The sequence below is a fragment of the Triturus cristatus genome, chromosome 10, assembly GCF_964204655.1.
Source record: "Triturus cristatus chromosome 10, aTriCri1.1, whole genome shotgun sequence".
Lineage (NCBI taxonomy): Eukaryota > Metazoa > Chordata > Amphibia > Caudata > Salamandridae > Triturus > Triturus cristatus.
This window is the reverse complement of record NC_140593.1, coordinates 1,217,106,770-1,217,127,400: the sequence shown is the minus strand read 5'-3', so window position 1 is coordinate 1,217,127,400 and position 20,631 is coordinate 1,217,106,770. Positions and strand designations below refer to the sequence as shown.

The window sequence follows — 20,631 nt, the reverse complement described above, 5'->3', positions numbered from 1 at the left end:
GCCCCCCCCCCCCCCCCCGCGTCATGTGTCTCAGCCCGGCTGAGGCAGCCTCGCGGGCTGGCGTCCGTCTAATTGCAGCCGGACCCGAGTACTTCACAGGTCTTTAAAAGACAATTTACTCGTTAATGAGGCTTTTGTTGTTCTTTCACCCCTTCTTACAGCAACTCTGCCTATGGCTGGAAGACTTAGCCCCCCCCCCCCTGAAATCTCCCCCCCCCCCCCCCCCCCCCCCCCCCCCCCCCCCCAATGTGGCTCTAGTTGCCTGCCTGGTGTGCACGAGTAATCCCGCTGCGTCCGCCTCACGTCAATCCACTGAACTCGGAGACAGTAATTTGTTAACGAGTGCCAAGGATGCTCGCGTCGGCACAGGTAAGGGGGCATCGGGGTCAGCGCGTGCGCTCAGATGGGCTCTGCAGGGGTAGTGGTGTGTTTCAGCTGTAGCCCCTTCTCCCTGGAGCTGATCGCGAGGGGTGCCATCTGCAGTCAGAGTGCGGCCTCACACTGCCCAGCCTGCATCTGCCAGTTAGTGCCAACGCAATCCAAGCGGACCCACTCACCAGCGCGCCAGAGCCACTCTCTCGCAGGCCGGGGACAGGCACACAAAGCCCCGACAGGTCCCGGATTCATGCAGTGTCTCCGTATTAGGCGCACGTGTCAGGCAACCGATGGGGAAAACAAGGGCCACAAACACTGCAAACGGATTGTGCTGCGCATCGATCGGAGGGGGTGCGGGTCTTTAATGCGCTATCAATCTTCATGGGTGCTAGGGGGCAAGACCGGCGCGGCCCCTGTGCTCATCACGACTGATGCACCAAGGGGCCCTCTCCCCTGCCCCATTTTTGACCGCTTTAACACCTCTGAGAGCATATGCACCCAGTTCAACTCGTATGTTTCAGAACCTGGCCCAGACAATGTCAACCTTGAGGTGCACCAGTATTGGCATGGAAAGCTACGTCAGTGGCCAGAGTTGGCAAATTGTGTACTGTCTGTTTTGGCGTTGCCAGTCTCAAGTGCCAATGTCGAGAGGACCTTTTCCCAAATAAAAGTGTACATGGGTAGGAAAGAGCGCGAATGACCAAAGATTCACTGAAGAAATATTGTGTGGTGTACTACAATAAATTCGACTTGTAAAAATGTATTTTAACCTCATATACACTGTACATAGACTGTCTATATTCCATGCACCAATTAAGAAAGCAAACCATAATAAAAGCAAAGCGTCCCATAAACACCGGTAAAGCACCGTTTCAGTTTTTTATGGAGCGAAAATTAGTAACCACTGAAAAGCACTGTTTTTTTGAGGTATTGAAAACACTGAAAAAACACCACCAGAATTTACCAAAAATAGAAACTGAAATCAGAAAAGCCTAGTTATAATCAATCCTCGATTTGTGGCCATATTTCCTGTTGTAATATGAAACGCCTAACTGAAGGCCAGATCTGTCCCTCCATATATCAGACTCCTGTCTGCGCCATCATAGCATGGAGGTATGTCTGAGATTTGGAAGGAGTCCTAGCTCTACTATTTGCAGACTTATCCAACTCCGGATTAAGAACAATATTAAAGTCCCCAGTCATTATTACTGGATCCGGGTAATCCAATAAGTTTGAAAAAATAGTTTTAAGAGTGGAGGGATCGTCTTGGTTAGGGCCATAATAGCTTGCCAGAGTAAAAATAGAGCCTGAGAGATCCACCTTCAGGATAACCCACCTTCCACAGGGGTCAACCAAAGAATCTTAAATGCGGGCTCTTGTTTTTTTAATTAGTATAGCGACTCCCCTGGTTTGGAGTCTGAGACTCCGCGCCATTTACTAAGCAGAAAGTGCCAGCACCAGACCAAGTAGCACAGGATTAACATCCCTAGGGCATTCGGAAACATACAGAGACAGTCTAAAGCGAATTAAGGTTTTTAAAAAATGTTTTATTTCTATGCCTCCCACCCAGTGCGCCCCCATCCCCCAATTTTCCTGGACACATGAAACACTTCTGCGCCCCAGGGCGACTCACTGTGTCTCTTTACATAGGAAAAAAAGCCTGAGCTGATAAGGTCCACTGACCATCGTTTTTGCTCCCATTCACTGGGAGCCCAGCTTTACCAATCCCTACTTCCTCATGGCCTTGTGTGGTACTATTGGGTGACAGTGACTGGGACCCCCCTGAAGCCCCCATTCCCTCTGAACCAAAACCTGTAGGAGACAGAGCAGCAGACCCCCTTCCAAGTGCTTTTCCCTGTTTAACCACATCCAACACTATGGGTTGGTCTTTAAAGTACGATCTTTGCAATGGGGTAATCCTTACCTTATGATCTAAAGGGTTAATGTGAGAAAGTGGCTCTGTATATACTGTTCCCTAATAGGTACAGGGTGTACAGAGTCCCCAGTCCCCCAGAGGCTGATAGAGGTCAAAGTTAGGTATGACCTTACTCTCAAAAGTGGTAGCTTGGTCGAGCAGTAAGGCAGTACCAGAGGACAGTGTAAAGCATTTATTGTACACACTCAGTCAGCAAATGGTTTCACACACTCAATAACTGAACTCTAGGCCAATGGTTTGTATATATAAAATATATGCTTGTTTTATTTTTAGAACCACAAAGGGGGTAAAAATATACTTTCTCAGAATGAGAGGTTGAATATAAATACTTTTGTCTTAAGCAATAAATTTGTGTAAACAGTCACAGTTGGTTGCAATAAACAATCCTATTTCCTAAACATAACAATGCATTGAGCTCAACGGTAAATTCAGGTTATTTGTAATAAATTACTTTTCAGATTACTTTTGGGATTCCAGGTCTGGCTCCTAGAACCAGCCTGGGATCAGTATTCAGAATCAAGTGATGAAAGTCGACTTAATAACTGTAATGATTTTTAAATAATATTTAGCTATTTCAAAAGTTAGCACTTTGAATGTTTTCTTTGAAATATTTTCTATGGATCTCTATGGCAAGAAATTCACATTGCAGGTAGAGTACTTTATCGTTACTTTAGTAATCCAGGACTGGGTGCCTAGACCCAGGACTGGGGTCCTTATCAAAAACAGGTAAGTAATTTCGTTTGCAGAAATGGTACGATTTTAAAAGAATATTTCAAATTTGTAAAAATAGACACTTAGAAGAAATTTCACAGAAAAGCAGACAATTGTTTCCTATGGGAGAAAAATGAGTTAGAGGTAAGTATAGTTGTGAGTACTTTTCAGGGTCAGGGCTGGGCACCAAGATCCAGCACTGGGAGCTCACCCAGGAACAGGTGAGTAAATTCGTTTTTGTCACTTGGCTGATTTTTGGTGAATTTTTACAGTTTTGAAAAGTTCACACTTAGAAGATTTTTGAAGAAAAAGCCAGTCAATGTTACCCTATGAGGAAAATGAAGTTAGCGGTTTAAGGGTAAGTACTCGACTGGCAGAGTTGAAATTCCGGGCATAGACTCAGGGGTCCCCCAGTGTCAGGTAGGTACAGTTGGTTCACCCTCAGCGGTTTCAGGACGGCCGGGTGCAGAGTGAGTTAGGCCCAATGTTATCCTATGAGGGATAGGGGGGGCCTTGGTTGGTGGCTGCTGTCTGGCAAGCCACGCATCTGTGGGAGCTGGGCTCCTGGTCACTTACTCAGGGCAAGTGGGGAAGTAAGTTAGTGTAGAGTGTGCACTGCCAGGGCCACTCGGGCGGCTGGGTGCAGGGTGCTTTTTGAGCCTTCGGGCGCTCAATGGGAATGTTCCGGTTTGGAAAAAGGCTTCAGGCTCGGGGACGAGGATGTTTCCGGTGCCACCACCACTTCGAGGGGTAAGTTGGGTAGTTGTAGGTTAGGTGGGTACCCCGGGATTGGGCACAGGGGGCCGCAGGGCGCCGGGTGCAGGGGTGCCTTTTGACGTCGGGAATCTTACCCTCTGGTTGATCGCGGCTGGGGTGGCACTCGGTTCTGAGGCTGCAGGCTTCGTCCAGGATGTCGAGGGGGGTCCTTGGGTGCCGGACTCGGGGTCACAGTCGCCGTGGGGTCGTCCTCAGGGTCTTTGTCCACTCCGGCACTGGCCAGGCTTGGCTGGTGCAGAGTGTGTTGGGTCCGCGGTTCCGGGCTGCTGCCAGGAGTTAGGAATAGGTTTCTCGAGTAGAGCCTCTACTCATGGGAGTCCCAGGGAATCAGAGTTCAAAGGTAGCCAGGTCCTCCGGGGTTTTTGAGGTTGCTGGCCACGAGATATGCCGCGCTGGAGCAGGTTCGAGGGTCGACAGGCCGGTAGGGCTGGGGCCAAAGCAGTTGGTGTCTTCCTCTTTTTAGCAGCTGCTGGGCAGGTCTTTTTTCTTCTTGCTCTTCTTGTAGGTTTCTATCTGGAATCTCTGGAAGGAAGGTTCAGGGGGCCCCTAAATACTAGATTTAGGGGCGTTACAGGTAGGTGAAGGCCAGGGACCAATGGGTCCTTGTCCTGGGGTGGGTACACCCCCTATCCTGCCTTTCTCCTGTGGGAGGGGGGCAGTAGCCTAATCCTGATAGGGTAGGGCCTCCCATCTTCAAGATGGCGAGAGCCCGGAGATGTGCTTCACCTCGCCTTCCCCCACCTGAGGGGTGGGGTGGGCAGGCTGGCACATCCCCTGTCCTTGTATGGGGTTTCCGGCCCAGCTTCCCGCCAGAGTGGGGGGTTGCAGTGGCCTGGGGAAACTCCAAATGGCGGCATGCCTTTGAAGCTTCCCTTTGCTCATCCTGGGGGAGGAGATTTCTCACCTCACCCAGGATGTGCATTGTTGCAGGCCCGGGAGAGCAGGGGCTCTCCCACCCAGGGGTCCAGCAACGTGTCTGCTGTGTGGCAGCCTGGGCAGCCTCAGAGCAGACGTGGATTGTAGGTTAGCTGTAAGGGGGCATCTCTAAGATGCCCTCTGGGGTGCTTAGTACATTAAATCCCACACTGGCATCAGTGTGGGTTTAATGTGCTGAGAAGTTTGGTAACAAACTTCCCAGTCTTCAGTGTTGCCATTATGGTGCTGTGGAGCTCGTGTTTGACGAGCTCTCAGCACCATGTACTTGTAAATGGCAGCACTGTACTTACAGTGCCCATGAATGGACCTGGGTACTGTAGGGGCACAGGGCTCCTGCTCCTGTGCCCACACCATAGGCATAAGGCACCCAGCCAGAGGGGTGGCTGACATATGCCTTGGCAGTGTAGGAGATGGGCATGGCACACAGATGTGTGCCATGTCGACTCTTTGTTTTGTCCTGCACCCAGACACTCAGCCTGCAAAGGCAGTGTGTGTGTGTAAGGGTACAGGGCCTCTAAGTGTGGCACAATGAGTGCTGCAGCCCTTAGAGGCCTTCCCTGGTCACAAGGCCCTGGGTACCATTTACTAGGGGCTGACATGTGGCCAGGGTTTGCCAATTGGGAGTTTGTATTTTAGGGAAGGAACACCGGTCCTGGGCACCTGATTGGCAGGAGCCCAGGGCACAACAAGGAAAAGTGCATCAGCTATTAGGCAAAAAAAAGGGGGGGGTTACTGCAACAGAAACCCACTTTCTCAGTTAATTATTGCTTTCCCAACTTTTACACTTCTTTTTATCTCACACCGCTGGAAAGCAGAGCAGTCTATGCCAGTACCTACACCCTGACAGCCTGCCTGCAGGGGAGGAGGAGAACTCTTCCTGCCACCCCCAGCAGCAGACCTCTTTCCTGGAAGCCTGTTTCCTCCCTCTTGTGGCAGACCTTGGAGATCCCAACCTGCCCTTTGGCTCCCTTTACTGGGAGTCCGATGTCTAATTTCACACGTTCTGGTGAACTCGCATGTATCCAGGTGTAGGAGCAAATCCTTGGGCAAGCCCCAGCGCTGAGTGCCCGTGCCTCAGCCTCCTCGACAATGCTGCCCTTCCCCACAACCGAAGCAGCGCGGCAGGTGATGTCACTGCCCGCGCCGAACTGGAAGAGTCCGCGAGCCGCCGCTCGGCGGCCCCTCCTGAGCTCCAGGGTGGCTGCCTCCCACAGAGTGGAAACTGTTGAGGCGGCCGGCAAACGTGTTGCAGCATACACTGATGAAGAATCCGTGCCCCCAAAGCGCACTTGTCCAGGAGATAAGGCAGGATTCAGCGTCGCCCTCTAATTCATAATGCGGGACGCGAGTGTCTACGGGGAGCAAGCGGTAGCTCACTCAGCGGCCGCCATGTTCTTCTCCCTCTCCCCCCAAAACCTCTAATTCTTGTAAGAAAGAGAAAAATAAACTCCATTTTCAGAGCAGCAGTTAGGTAAAAGACAGTGACATTTGACCTCTTTCCTTGAACAGACCGCAAATGTGTCAAGATAAAAACAAATTTAATGGCATCTTTATTGCTCGTTCACTTTCTGAATGAACATAATTCCTGCTCCTTTCCAGCCTAAAATTCACTCACCAGATGGGACTAGTAGGTGCTAAAAATAGCTCGACCTGATAAACATTTACTTGCGATTGCGAGTAGATTTTACGAGGCCTGCTCTCCCTTTGTGGTTTTGAGAACAGACACGAGCACCAGAGGGAGAAAGGTCTAGACCGAAAGCCTTGGAGGGATTGAGCAGTGACATCCCCCACCAGAGAGACCCTCAACCTCTGGGGGGTCCAGGAATGAAAACCACTGATTCATGAAAAGCCGGATACCGGTGAATTAATGGAGACTGGCCCAGTGGAACATGAGCAGTGCAGATGCCATCTCCCCCAGACTCCGCAGTCAGAGACAGACGGATACCCAAGGTTGAAAAATAACCCAGGATAGATGGTTGAACAGACAGAAAAGGGCCCGATTTAACATCAGAAACTAAGATAGGCGCAGGTAGGACAACCTGTGGGTGAAAGCAAACCCAGCAATCCAAAAGATGACACTCTACACATCTCTCTAACGGCCTAGATAAAGGAGACAATCGGCTCTAGTACCATGAACCTGTGGGGCTAAGAGGGTCAGAAAAGCCCTTGATACAGATGAAAAGCTGAAAATGGTAGTATTGTGAGCCCACAGAAAAACTAAGAACCTGATGATCAGCCCAGATGGATGGAAAAATGCAGGCAGTTGCTCATTAGGTCAAGTGCCTCAAGGCAGCACCAGTCTGTAGCAGTGGGTTTGGGTTTCTTGGATACTGAGCTGAACCACAGACACATGCTTCTTACTCTGTCACTTGAGCATCTGGATACACACCCCTAGACCCCCGAGTAATAGGAGCAAATTAAACTGAGCAGCTCGAACCGGGTCCGAGGCCTACCAGATGAAAAAATGGAGATCGACTCACCTGAACTATGCCCCTCGCTATGTCATGCCAAACTTGGCGAGTGATTGGAACCAGTCTCGAAACCTGGCCTACTAGACCACAATGTTGAACGCCACAGATGGAGAAGCAGCTGCAAATGTCTACAGGACAACGCCTTGCGAGAAATAATGGGAAAGGATTTGTCCACCACCTTTCATACATGCGACAGCACCCATATAACAAACATGTATTTGTTAAGCGCACACCCTCCCAGAAGGGTATCTTGGCGCTAAATAACAGATGTTTGCTACCACCAAAAGGATGAAAGGCTGAGGGGGCCTTGTGGGATAAGAACCTATGACCAGGAGGTCAAACACAGGTCCCCCCTCAGTGGTCGCATCGGTCCACTAAGCCGCCAGACCTGACCCAAATAGCATTGTGTAAGGGTATAGTCTCCGGCTCAACTTGCCAAATTGAGGCCGAAAAACGATCAAAATCTGCATCAGCTGATACGCTAGATGATAGGAAACTCACTAATATGCCTTAGTAGGTCTGTTGGATCAGAACCATGAACATAATGACCCCTCTGGCACAAACACATCCTGCCTGGGGACCTGGAGTGGTGGTTCCCCGTTCCTCAAAGTCCGCCTCCTCCGCAGCCTCAATCACGGCCTGTATGAAAGGCTTTGAAGGATGCACAGAAGGACCTGGCTCCATCGTAGCACCAGCCACAATCCAACAACCTCTCCGATTACCCTGTATGCCAAAAACATGGGTCAGCAAATGCCACTTCCTGCGATATACATGATGGCATCCAGAGTGGCTGGATGTGCAGCGGACCCAACTGAACGAAACTCCCTTGCGCTCTGTGCAGGTGGGGGTGGCAACACAACTGGCAACAGCATACCTGGCCCTCTTGCCGCAAGGACCGCTTTGCGAGTCCCTATGAGAGGGAAACAATCAATATGCTCACAACTGCAGGACGAACAGTACAGTGTGTGTATCCCCCCCCCCCCACAAGCATGCCTGATGATGCGGAGCGCAATGGGTAAGATTAATTTTCCAAATCCGGAATCCCCCAGGCCCTGCTTGCTAATGCAGAGCAATACAGGGTGGAGACACCAAAAACAGCAGCAACACTGTGCTAGAACGTGTGCACCCTGCCTGCTGATGCCGGGTGCTGCAGGCGGGAGTGACTGTCCAGAAACACTGCACAAAAATTGCGTGAGAGCAAAGACTCGAGCACATAATCCTGAGAGTGAGAACCTGCCACAGAGGACCCCGCTCAAAGTAAGCCCAGCCTGCTATAGCAGGGTAAAGGGCAGAACCTAGAACGGCACATATATCCAAGAATGCCCAAAAGAAGTCACCTTGGGCAGTGAATCAAATGTGCATGAAAAGGCCAATGTGCCAGCATTTAGTCAGGAAAAACTGCCAGAAGCGTGCAGCTGCACTTATTGAGTAAAAACAAACACTGCTGGATTGTTACAAGCCTTAAACTTTGACAGGATTGGTGGGATTCAAATGCAAACCTATGCCTGCGGTGGGACCATAAGAAAAATTGAACTGCCTGCGGGGAGTGAGAATGGGCGAAAGGGTGCTCTGCACCACAGCCCAGAAACACAGACCAACGTCTGCTGTGCAGGGCGGCCATGTCTCCTAAACACCCACTGCTAAACAAGTCTCACCATAAGCAAAAACATGATAAAACCATAAGCCAAAAACCTGATCATCTTACCTGCCCTCACTAGGTTACATTTTCTGCAGCGCTGAAAGAGAACAGTATGTTCTATTGACATGCTTTCCCTTTCATATGTGCTGGGTAGGCCGTGCCATATTGTGGTAAGTATTGACCTTGGCTAAGTAATAGTTTCTGTGGAGCAGGCCAACTGCTCATGCATAAGGAATGGGACGGGAATACGAACGAAGAGGTAATAGCGAGTGGCTTGTTGTGTGGGCTGTTAATGCCTACATGGTTTCACAGGAAATGTCATACATTATATGCTTGCAAAAAAGGAAGCAGAGAAATCTGGTTGCTTCCCAAGTTTAGCTGGAAAGCTGCTCCTTTTAAATGGAGTACCCTGCAACACCACCGACACTGAATGCCACACCGCAGAGCTCGGAAGTGACTGCGCTTTTCGACATTTTTACATTATATGCTGTGGTGACATATGCAAATGAAACAATTTATGGACGAAATGCTGGTCAATGCAGACATGTCAAGTGGTGCCACAGATTTGAATGGGTTTGAACTGCTTAGTCCATCTTGTAGTCCGCAGTAGGACAGACATTGGTCATTATCCCATTGAGCCCTGGATCCCATTCACTGTTCCTCGGTGGTTGCTTACTGGTGGTCTTGAGGTGAAGAGGTAGTGTTTGACCATGGCCTCTCGCACAGCACCCTTAACCTGGACACCTTAAGTTCTGCTTAAATAGGTGGGAAATCCCTGGTTGTCCGGTGGCCTAGAGCCAAGGAGCCTAGCCCTTTTACAGTCAAGTGACTTGATTGCAGCCTTAACCCTAATCATTTGGGGGTTCTAGATTCAATGGAGCACTAACTCCATCGTGTGACCTAGATTAGCTGGGAGGCCTGTTCCTAGTGATTAGCTCCATTGGGAGCCTTAAGTGTAGCAGACTGGGAGGGTTACTGCTAAGCCAAATTGTAACTCTTATACACGTTCGCCAAGTGTAGCCCTGCTGCAATGAAAGCCTTATTGGCTTGGAAGTGGCAGGAAATAAATGGGGTGAATCAACATTTTTGTTGAAATTCACTGTAAATTCTTCCAAGCAGAAGCCCTAGGTGGCTCACTGAAAATAAAGCTAGCGTTGGGTGTATTTGTGATTTCAGGGTCATTCAGGAAAAGTGAGTACCTTGGGCCTTATCGGCATGTCACAGACCAGAGTGGGAATGTAGATAGTAAGTGGTCGGCCAGGGTTAGTCTGGATACATTGGTTGTGATTTTTAAGGTTATCAGTTAATGCAAATATATGTATGATTTGTGTAAGTTATGTCACACATGCCATGACTGACTGGTTGCTATGTTGTGTAGAGATTGCTGTATGGCCTACTACTGCCACTGTGGAGAGTTTGTCCTTTTAAAGGAGATCATATCCCGATGACCAGCCATTGTTTATTTTGTTTTCGTTGTGGTGTTTTTTTTTCTTTTTTCAGTTGCCTCGGTGTTTCTATTATGAACTTGTGTAGGTGTGTATATTTAGATATATCTTTATCTGAGATTTAAACCGTGCTTTTAATGGCAGTGCTAGCTGGGGACTTGTGTTTAAGGCTCCCAGTTTATTTTTTTTTTAAACTGATAAATACAGACAGAAGCGGAACAATACTGAAAATTGTGCTTCTTGTGATTGACTCGCCATGCTGTCCTTCATGAATTCCAGGCAAAAGCTGAGCAGAATGATACTTCCTTAAATATAGGCATACGTTAATATATATTTGTAGTATAATGCTGAAATGTACCTATAGGCTTAGTGTTTTGTCATATGTGGCTGCTTAATTTGCTAAACTCTGACTGGCATCCCCCTTCCTACACCTCACACCTAAGACTTAAATATGGAAATATACAATTTTCAAACTATTCTCAAAACACAAAATAAACGGGGATAAATACCAATAAAATGGACAAAAAATAAATATGGATAAATATAGACAGAAATGTTAAAGAAATTACTAAGATAACCAGGAGCCTTACTTATGGTTTATTGCTTTGGCTGAAGGCATTTTTTGTAAGAACTGATACTTACTGTTAATAAAGATAAGATTTGGTGGCTATTTTTAGACTTTACTGCTCTTGATTTGTATTTTGTTGGGAGAAAAAAGTGGTTCTAAGAAAAAGTAATGATATCTTTGTTTTTCAGCTACAAACCAATGGTTCATCCCAGCTGTGCGTGGTGATATTCCTCCTGGATGTGCGGCATATGGCTTTGTATGCGATGGCACCAGGTTACTGGTGTTTGGAGGGATGGTGGAGTACGGAAAGTACAGCAACGACCTGTTTGAGCTGCAGGTATGAGTAATTTTTCTGTGGGCTTAAGCATGTACCCCAGTGGTTCCCTCTTCTGCTGCAATGACCACATTGCATGTTTGTGCTCAATTTATCAACCGCCCTGATTACTTAAAGGTTGAAAGAGGATTCAATTGGGAAAGAAGGTGAGGGCAAAGAGTAATGACTGCTAAGCCAACGAACAGTCTTTCAGGCGGGATAAAGCTCTGTGGAACTTCTTCAGGTGCATTGATAATTAACAAAAAAGAAACCTGTAGAAAACCAGCGGAAAGTGAGTTAGGTGTAGGGTGGATTGCTGTTAGAGGTAGGGATAAAGGGAGTAGAAGGGTAGGGGTACTCTGGATGAGGCATGTATTGAGTTGAACCGATAACCAGGGTTTACAGTAACTTGCAGCTCTAAAGAACAAAGCAAGTACTGCACTGTTGTATTTGTAGGGACCCGTAATACACCTACTTGTGCAACACTTAAGGTACGCAGTCATCTTGCACTATTTGCCATCTCCATTGCTGCTTTTAATAAAAGTTCCAGTTGGTTTTCCTTTAGTATGTTGTCTGAAACAGGATTTTTCCTCTTCTAGGCGAGCAGATGGGAATGGAAAAAGTTGAAGGCAAAAAACCCCAAGAATGGGCCGCCGCCATGTCCTCGACTGGGGCACAGCTTCTCCTTAGTTGGAAACAAGTGTTATTTATTTGGTGGTCTGGCCAACGACAGCGAGGACCCAAAGAACAACATTCCACGGTAAAACGCCTTCACTGAAGGGCCATGTTTCTGGGTGGGGATGGAAGTTGATCCATTCTTGGTGGTTAGTCATCAGGCCTGTATAAGCCTTGCTCCACTTGAGAAGTGGGAGCTAGCCTGCTCAACCAATGCATCTCCATTTTGTCCCTTGTCCACACTTTTCATACTCTGATTTGTATTTGCTTGAATTTTGAGTATTAACAGAAGGCTTGTTATCTACTCAAAATCTAGTCCAAACCAAAGCTCCCAGTCACCTGGGTCACCAATTTATTGCAAATGACTACAGGCCTTGCTTACAATCAATTTGTGAACCTAGTCCATCTCTTTACTTCAAATGTGCCCCTTTGTTTTGCTGAAGGCACAGGTAGTATTGGGATTTGTGTAGCCTCCTTTATCAGGCTAACTAAAGAGGAAAGGTTTGGTGAAGGAAGAAACTTGCTGCCCCTTTCTGGTTATGCTATTGCCTTGTTCTATGTAATGATGAGAGCAGCACAGTGAACCTTGTTTCTGCTCATTGTAGCAGTTTTGAGTTTGGGATTGTACCTCTTTAGTCTTTGCCATGTTATAATGTTTGTTTTCTCGCAGGTACCTGAATGACCTTTACATTTTGGAGCTGAGACCAGGGTCTGGTGTGGCCTCCTGGGACATACCAATCACTTATGGCATTCTCCCTCCACCGCGGGAGTCTCACACTGCTGTGGTCTATACGGAGAAGGACATAAAGAAATCCCGCCTGGTGATTTATGGAGGAATGAGTGGTTGTAGGCTTGGAGATCTCTGGACGCTGGATATCGGTTAGTCTGATCAAATCTCGGTTCCACTTATTCATGGAGAATATGTGAGCACTCTAGATATCTGAAAGGCCTCAACAGTATTAAGATTATGCAAAGTTACTGTATCCAAAAAGTTGTGGATGAATGTAAAATGTCCTTGTTATCAAGAATTCATGTTGCGTCATAAAGGATATTGAGTCGATGGTTATGCATAAACTTTCCACACTTTATTTCTCTTCCAGGGGATCCTCATCAATGGTCATAAGCACTGAATATTCCTGCCCATGTGCGGGGACCCCGGAAATAATAAAATTATATATGAAAAACACATATATATACAGCTCTGTATATGTATAACCATATATTATTTTTTCCAAGCAAATGCAGCCCCCATAGTAGGCTAGAGAATGTAGATATAAATATCCAATGTTCGAGGCATGTGGGCTGCTGAATTCATATCTGTGCATAGATCGCCGCCTAGTGTTGGGTCCGGATGATTGCACATTGTTGTCCTGGAAGAGTCTTCGAAGTATCCAGAGATGGGTGACTCCTCCCCTGGACCACAGTGTGCATGGGCATCCTCTCCATCCCCAGATTGTTTTTTTCCGCCATTGGGTTCGGATGCAACTATCTTAGCTCAACTTCGGAATACTTAGTTTTAGGCCAAAAGGCCTATAGTTTTCGTCGGTACAGTTACCGTTCGGTGTCGACTACTAGTTCTGGTGCTCCACACCCTCTTCCGACTTTCGGACCGAATTGGTCCAAACTTCGACGCCCGGTCGACGATGGAATCGAGAACTCCGTTCAAGAGGTGTCCGCTGTGCCACACCAAGTACCCTCACATCGACGTCCACCCAGTCTGTAACAAATGTCTCTCGCCGGATCATGAATCGAAATGCATGGCCTGCGCGCGGTTCCAATCCAAGAAAACTCTACGGAACCGACGGGCAGCGAGGCTCGAGGCGCAGCAGGCAGCGCCCGCACCCACCAACATATTCAGCACCGAGGACGACGAGAGCGTGGAAGAAATAGTATCTAGCCCCGCTTCAGAGCATGGTTCCCGATCGGACGACGATGACGAAGAGCTCTTTCAACGTGAAGAAGCCGTCGACGAGGTAGGGGACTTCGACGAAGCCTACGGGGCTGAAGAAGACAGCTCTCCCGAGGAGCTAGGCCAATCCGTCGAAACAGAGGCCGAAATTGTACATCGTCGTCAGGCTCCGGTCGAGGGATCGCCTTCGGGCCTTACCCAAGACCTAATCCATGGTTCCTCGGCCCCGCCTTCCGGCCCGGCATCGAACACTATGCAAGAGCCACTATTACCAAAGACGACCGGGTTGTTAAACCCAAACACATCCATCGCTCCAGTCCCTTCAAAACCGAAAGCGAAACTGGTGGTGGTCGGATCAAAGGCGTCGAAACAGTCCACTGCCCCGGCGCCGACGCCGAAAAGTCATCGGCTCCGAACGCGTACAGAGACTTCGGCGCCGAGCTCACCGCAGCAGATGCGGTCGACGCACAAAAGAAGCGCGCCCTCGGGCACCACAAGGCACCGGCACCTTCGGCGCCGACACCGAAGCCTGTAACCTCCGCAGTCAAAATGGCCGCCTCGGCTACGTCGACGCCTAAAGCACCGATGCCGAAGAAGTCCTAGACTATCTATGCCTCCCTTCAGACCAGTGACCCCCTTCCAACAAAAAAGTCGGGGTCGGCCTCCATGCCTCCTACCAAGATGCCCACCAAACCACCATCTCAGTTTGCTGTGCAGCAGGTCTCTGCATCTCTACAACGCATCCGGGACCGGGTAGCCCTCCACTCTACCTCGGGTCCCGACACTGCCTCACCCTGTAGAGTGCACTCGGAGCCCACCAACATTACCTTTGGGCTGCCACCGACATCGGCACCGAAACTCATTCAAATTCGGACACGTGTCCTCCACACACAGTCCACCACCTCTGGCCTAACAGAACAAGACTCTTCAGGGCCACAATTTATCGACGCTGGCAGGCTAATGCTACACAAGCGCAAAATCACGCCAGTCAGGGAAGAGGTGCCATACAAAATCCCTCTTAAACGCAAGCTACCGGCGGAGCAGGAACCAGTTCTACAAGAACACTTCCATCCCCTCCAACTAGATCCGCAGTCCTTTTCTCCTACCCCTTCTGAATCGGACCCGATGCAGGAATATGGTGGGGACGATACCATCTACCCCGGGGACGCAGATCCCGATGAAACACAAGATCCTGATCAGGCATGGGATGACCCCACAGACCAAAGTGTCATGCCACATGCTCACGATGCACAACTCTATAATATTAAAACGTCTCCTACAGAGGACACTGCCGCATTTAATGCCCTTATCGAACGGGCTGCTGCTCATCATGGGGTGGAGCTACATTTCACATCTTCAGAAAGGACTGTCAAGACTCTGCCCATGCTTAAAGGGGTTCTCAAGCCTGCCAAAGACATTTTCAAGGACACCACCAGGGCCCGGGTGTTAAACCCCAGGATTGGAAAGAAATATAAGCCTGCACCTGGTGACCCTAAATACATTAGGGGTCAGTTGCCATTACACTCTATAGTGGTTGCCAACGCTCGCAAAAGAGCCCACTCACAGACAACTGGTGATGCTCCTCCCCCAGACAAAGAGTCAAAGGTCCTTGAAACATCGGGCAAACGTGTTGCAGCGCAAGCAGCCAATATCATGCGCATTGCCAATACACAGGCACTCCTGGCACATTATGACAGGTCACATTATGACACGCTAGAGTCACTGCTCCAACATCTACCAGAGGAGTATAAAGAGTCAGCCGAACTCCTTATTAGAGAAGGACAACTCCTCACTAATGCGTCCATAAAATGCGCCCTAGACGCAGCTGACACAGCGGCCAGGGCAATAAACACAAGTGTCATGCTGCGACGCCATGCCTGGTTACGCATCTCAGGCTTCAAACCCGAGATCCAAAACAATTTCCTCAACTTACCTGTTAACATGGAATTTTTATTTGGCCCAGACGTTGACACTACCCTAGAGAAAATAAAAAAAGACACATACTGCCAAATCTATGGGGGCGCTACAAACCCAACAATTCCGTAGTGGCTCCTTTCGTCGCACTGGAAATAGGGGAACGTCAAGGGGTCAGGGGTCACAACAACAGTATGCTAAAGGTGGCACACAAACCACCTACGACAAACAGGGGTGGATATCGTGGATCCAGCACCAAGGGCAGGCGACGTGGATATGGCAACACCAGGTCCTCCCCAAAGAACAAACAGTGACGCCCTCTCCCTACCCCCCGACCACCTAACACCTGTCGGGGGACGACTCCAGCTGTTCCTGTCCGCCCAGGAAGAACATCACCACGGACAGGTGGGTCAGGGACATCATTCAACATGGGTACTGTCTGGAACTAACTTCCACTCCACCCAACATACCACCAAAGCACCGTCCTATGTCAGCCGAACACTTAGATTTACTACAGCAAGAAGTGCTTGCTATGCTCGCAAAAGGGGCCATAGAAGTAGTGCCCATCGCCCAGCAGGGCACAGGGGTGTACTCTCTGTACTTCTTAATCCCAAAAAAGGACTGCTCGCTCAGACCTATCCTAGACCTGCGACCCCATAACCTATATATACTATCGGAGCAGTTCCATATGCTCACCCTCCAACAGGTTCTCCCACTACTCAGTCAAGGGGATTTCCTAGCTACGCTAGACCTGAAGGATGCATACTTCCACATACCAATACACCCTTCACACAGGAAATACCTCAGATTCACTATTCAAGGGAATCACTATCAGTTCAAAGTTCTCCCCTTCGGAGTAACAACAGCACCCAGGGTCTTTACCAAGTGCCTGGCAACAGTGGCCGCGCATCTGCGAAGACAAAATATTCACGTCTTCCCTTATTTGGACGACTGGCTAGTTCAGGCCAAGTCAGCACAACAATGTACCACCCACATGTCCCACACCATTCACCTTCTTCACGATCTGGGATTCTCACTAAATTACCCAAAATCAAGTCTTCAACCTGCGCACGTACAACAGTACTTAGGCGCGACAATCAACATTCTGGCTGCCACAGCTCAGCCAACTTTAGTGAGAATCAACAGCATGCAATTGCTGATCTCAAAATTCAAACCTCAACACTCCCTTCCGGCGCGAGTGTTCATGCAGTTGATAGGCATGATGGCCTCCTGTGAGAAAGTGGCTCTGTATATACTGTTCCCTAATAGGTACAGGGTGTACAGAGTCCACAGTCCCCCAGAGGCTGATAGAGGTCAAAGTTAGGTATGACCTTACTCTCAAAAGTGGTAGCTTGGTCGAGCAGTAAGGCAGTACCAGAGGACAGTGTAAAGCATTTATTGTACACACTCAGTCAGCAAATGGTTTCACACACTCAATAACTGAACTCTAGGCCAATGGTTTATATATATAAAATATATGCTTGTTTTATTTTTAGAACCACAAAGGGGATAAAAATATACTTTCTCAGAATGAGAGGTTGAATATAAATACTTTTGTCTTAAGCAATAAATTTGTGTAAACAGTCACAGTTGGTTGCAATAAACAATCCTATTTCCTAAACATAACAATGCATTGAGCTCAATGGTAAATTCAGGTTATTTGTAATAAATTACTTTTCAGATTACTTTTGGAATTCCAGGTCTGGCTCCTAGATCCAGCCCTGCGTCAGTATTCCGAATCAAGTGTTGAAAGTCGACTTAATAACTGTAATGATTTTTAAATAATATTTAGCTATTTCAAAAGTTAGCACTTAGAAAATATTTCAAGGAAAACATTCAATGGATCTCTATGGCAAGGAATTCAAATTGCAGGTAGAGTACTTTAGCGTTACTTTAGTAATCCAGGACTGGGTACCTAGGACCAGGACGGGGGTCCTTATCAAAAACAGGTAAGTAATTTCGTTTGCAGAAATGGTACGATTTTAAAAGAATATTTCAAATTTGCAAAAGTAGACAGAAGAAATTTCACAGAAAAGCAGACAATGGTTTCCTATGGGAGAAAAATGAGTTAGAGATAAGTATAGTTGTGGACACTTTTCAGAGTCAGGGCTGGGCACCAAGATCCAGCACTGGGAGCTCACCTAGGAGCAGGTGAGTAAATTCGTTTTTGTCACTTGGCTGATTTTTGGTGAATATTTGCAGTTTTGAAAAGTTCACACTTAGAAGATTTTTGAAGAAAAAGCCAGTCAATGTTACCCTATGAGGAAAATGAAGTTGGCGGTTTAAGGGTAAGTACTCGACTGGCAGAGTTGAAATTCCGGGCATGGACTCAGGGGTCCCCCAGTGTCAGGTAGGTACAGTTGGTTCACTCACAGCGGTTTCAGGACGGCCGGGTGCAGAGAGAGTTAGGCCCAATGTTATCCTATGAGGGATAGGGGGGGCCTTGGTTGGTGGCTGCTGTCTGGCAAGCCACGCGGCTGTGGGAGCTGGGCTCCTGGTCACTTACTCAGGGCAAGTGGGGAAGTAGGTTAGTGTAGAGAGTGCACTGCCAGGGCCACTCGGGCGGCTGGGTGCAGGGTGCTTTTGAGCCTTCGGGCGCTCAATGGAAATCAATGGGAATGTTCCGGTTTGGAAAAAGGCTGCAAGCTCTGGGACGAGGATGCTTCAGGTGCCACCACCACTTCGAGAGGTAAGTTGGATAGTTGTAGGTTAGGTGGGTACCCCAGGATTGGGCACAGGGGGCCGCAGGGCGCCGGGTGCAGGGGTGCCTTTTGATGTCGGAAATCTTACCCTCTGGTTGATCGCGGTTGGGGTGGCACTCTGTTCTGAGGCTGCAGGCTTCTTCCGGAATGTCGAGGGGGGGTCCTTGGGGGCCGGACTCGGGGTCACAGTCGCCGTGGGGTCGTCTTCAGGGTCTTTGTCCACTCTGGCACTGGCCAGGCTTGGCTGGTGCAGAGTGTGTTGGGTCCGCGGTTCCGGGCTGCTGCCAGGGGTTAAAAATAGGTTTCTTGAGTAGAGCCTCTACTCATGGGAGTCCCAGGGGCTTAGAGCCAAAAGGTAGCCAGGTCCTCCGGGGTTGGTGAGGTTGCTGGCCACGAGAGATGCCGCGCTGGTGCAGGTTCGAGAGTCGACAGGCCGGTAGGGCTGGGGCCAAAGCAGTTGGTGTCTTCTTCTCTTTTTAGCAGCTGCAGGGCAGGTCCTTGTTCTTCTTGCTCTTTTTTTAGTTTTCTATGTGGAATCTTGAGGAAGGAAGGTTCAGGGTGCCCCTAAATACTAGATTTAGGGGCGTTGCAGGTAGGTGAAGGCCAGGGACCAATGGGTCCTTGTCCTGGGGTGGGTACACCCCCTATCCTGCCTCTCTTCTGTGGTAGGGGGGCAGTAGCCTAATCCTGATAGGGTAGGGCCTCCCATCTTCAAGATGGCGAGAGCCCGGAGATGTGCTTCACCTCGCCTCCCCCACCTGAGGGGTGGGGTGGGCAGGCTGGCACATCCCCTGTCCTTGTATGGGGTTTCCGGCCAAGCTTCCCGCCAGAGTGGGGTGTTGCAGTGGCCTGGGGAAACTCCAAATGGCGGCATGCCTTTGAAGCTTCCCTTTGCTCGTCCTGGGGGAGGAGATTTCTCACCTCACCCAGGATGTGCATTGTTGCAGGCCCGGGAGAGCAGGAGCTCTCCCACCCAGGGGTCCAGCAACGTGTCTGCTGTGTGGCAGCCTGGGCAGCCTCAGAGCAGACGTGGATTGTAAGTTAGCTGTAAGGGGGCATCTCTAAGATGCCCTCTGGGGTGCTTAGTACATTAAATCCCATACTGGCATCAGTGTGGGTTCAATGTGCTGAGAAGTTTGATACCAAACTTCCCAGTCTTCAGTGTTGCCATTATGGTGCTGTGGAGCTCGTGTTTGACGAGCTCTCAGCACCATGTACTCTTAAATGACAGCACTGCACTTACAGCGCCCAGGAATGGACCCGGGTACTGTAGGGGCACAGGGCTCCTGCTCCTGTGCCCACACCATAGGCGTAATGCACCCAGCTAGAGGGGTGGCTGACATATGCCTTGGCAGTGTAGGTGATAGGCATGGTACACAGTGATGTGTGCCATGTCGACTCTTTGTTTTGTCCTTCACCCAGACACTCCGCCTGCAAGGGCAGTGTGTGTGTGTAAGGGTACAGGGCCTCTGAGGGTGGCACAAGGAGTTCTGCAGCCCTTAGAGGCCTTCCCTGGCCACAAGGCCCTGGGTACCTAGGGCACTATTTACTAGGGGCTGACATGTGGCTAGGGTTTGCCAATTTGGAGTTTGTGTGGTTTAAGGAAGGAACATAGGCCCTGGGCACCTGATTGGCAGGAACCCAGGGTACACTCAGTCAAAGTACATTCAGCAATTTAGCAAAAAGTGGGGGCATACCATGCAAGAAAGATGGCACTTTCTCACACCTCCTGCATCTTCATAGTCCCACACGCGAGACTACATATGCGCTCGCTTCAGGAGTGCTTAGCACGTCAGTGGAATCAGGCTCAAAGACAATTGAAAGACCTAGTGTTGGTGAGCGGTCGGGCATACAACTCTCTGCATTGGTGGAATCCACAAAACCTTTGCAAGGGCCGACCGTTCCAAGAGCCTGTTCCACAAATAATACTGACAGCGGACGCGTCTCTCCAGGGATGGGGAGCTCATGTACTCAATTACACAGTGCAGGGACTATGGACTACACAACAAAAGAAGATACACATCAACCTTCTGGAACTGATGGCAATCTTCCTGGCAATGAAAGCATTCAAAGTACACTTGTGCGACAAGGTCGTGTTGATCCGGACGGACAACATGACTGCCATGTACTACATACAGAAACAAGGAGGAACACACTCTCCACAGTTGTCTCATCTGGCTCAGGGCATGTGGAAGTGGGCCATTCAGAGGAACATATTCCTCATGGCGGAACACCTCCCAGGCAAGGACAACCAGATGGC

The 20,631-nt window shown here is 49.1% G+C and overlaps 1 protein-coding gene across 1 annotated transcript in view; it reads left to right on the top strand.

The window, feature by feature from the left end:
- The window catches only part of HCFC1 (host cell factor C1), a 272,045-nt gene that overhangs the window by 29,651 nt on the left and 221,763 nt on the right, over positions 1-20,631 (top strand). The window contains exons 2-4 of the mRNA XM_085629740.1: positions 11,047-11,195; positions 11,771-11,931; positions 12,517-12,725. Of these exons, the coding sequence (XP_085485866.1) occupies positions 11,047-11,195; positions 11,771-11,931; positions 12,517-12,725 (519 nt within the window). The remainder of the gene's footprint in view (positions 1-11,046; positions 11,196-11,770; positions 11,932-12,516; positions 12,726-20,631) is intronic.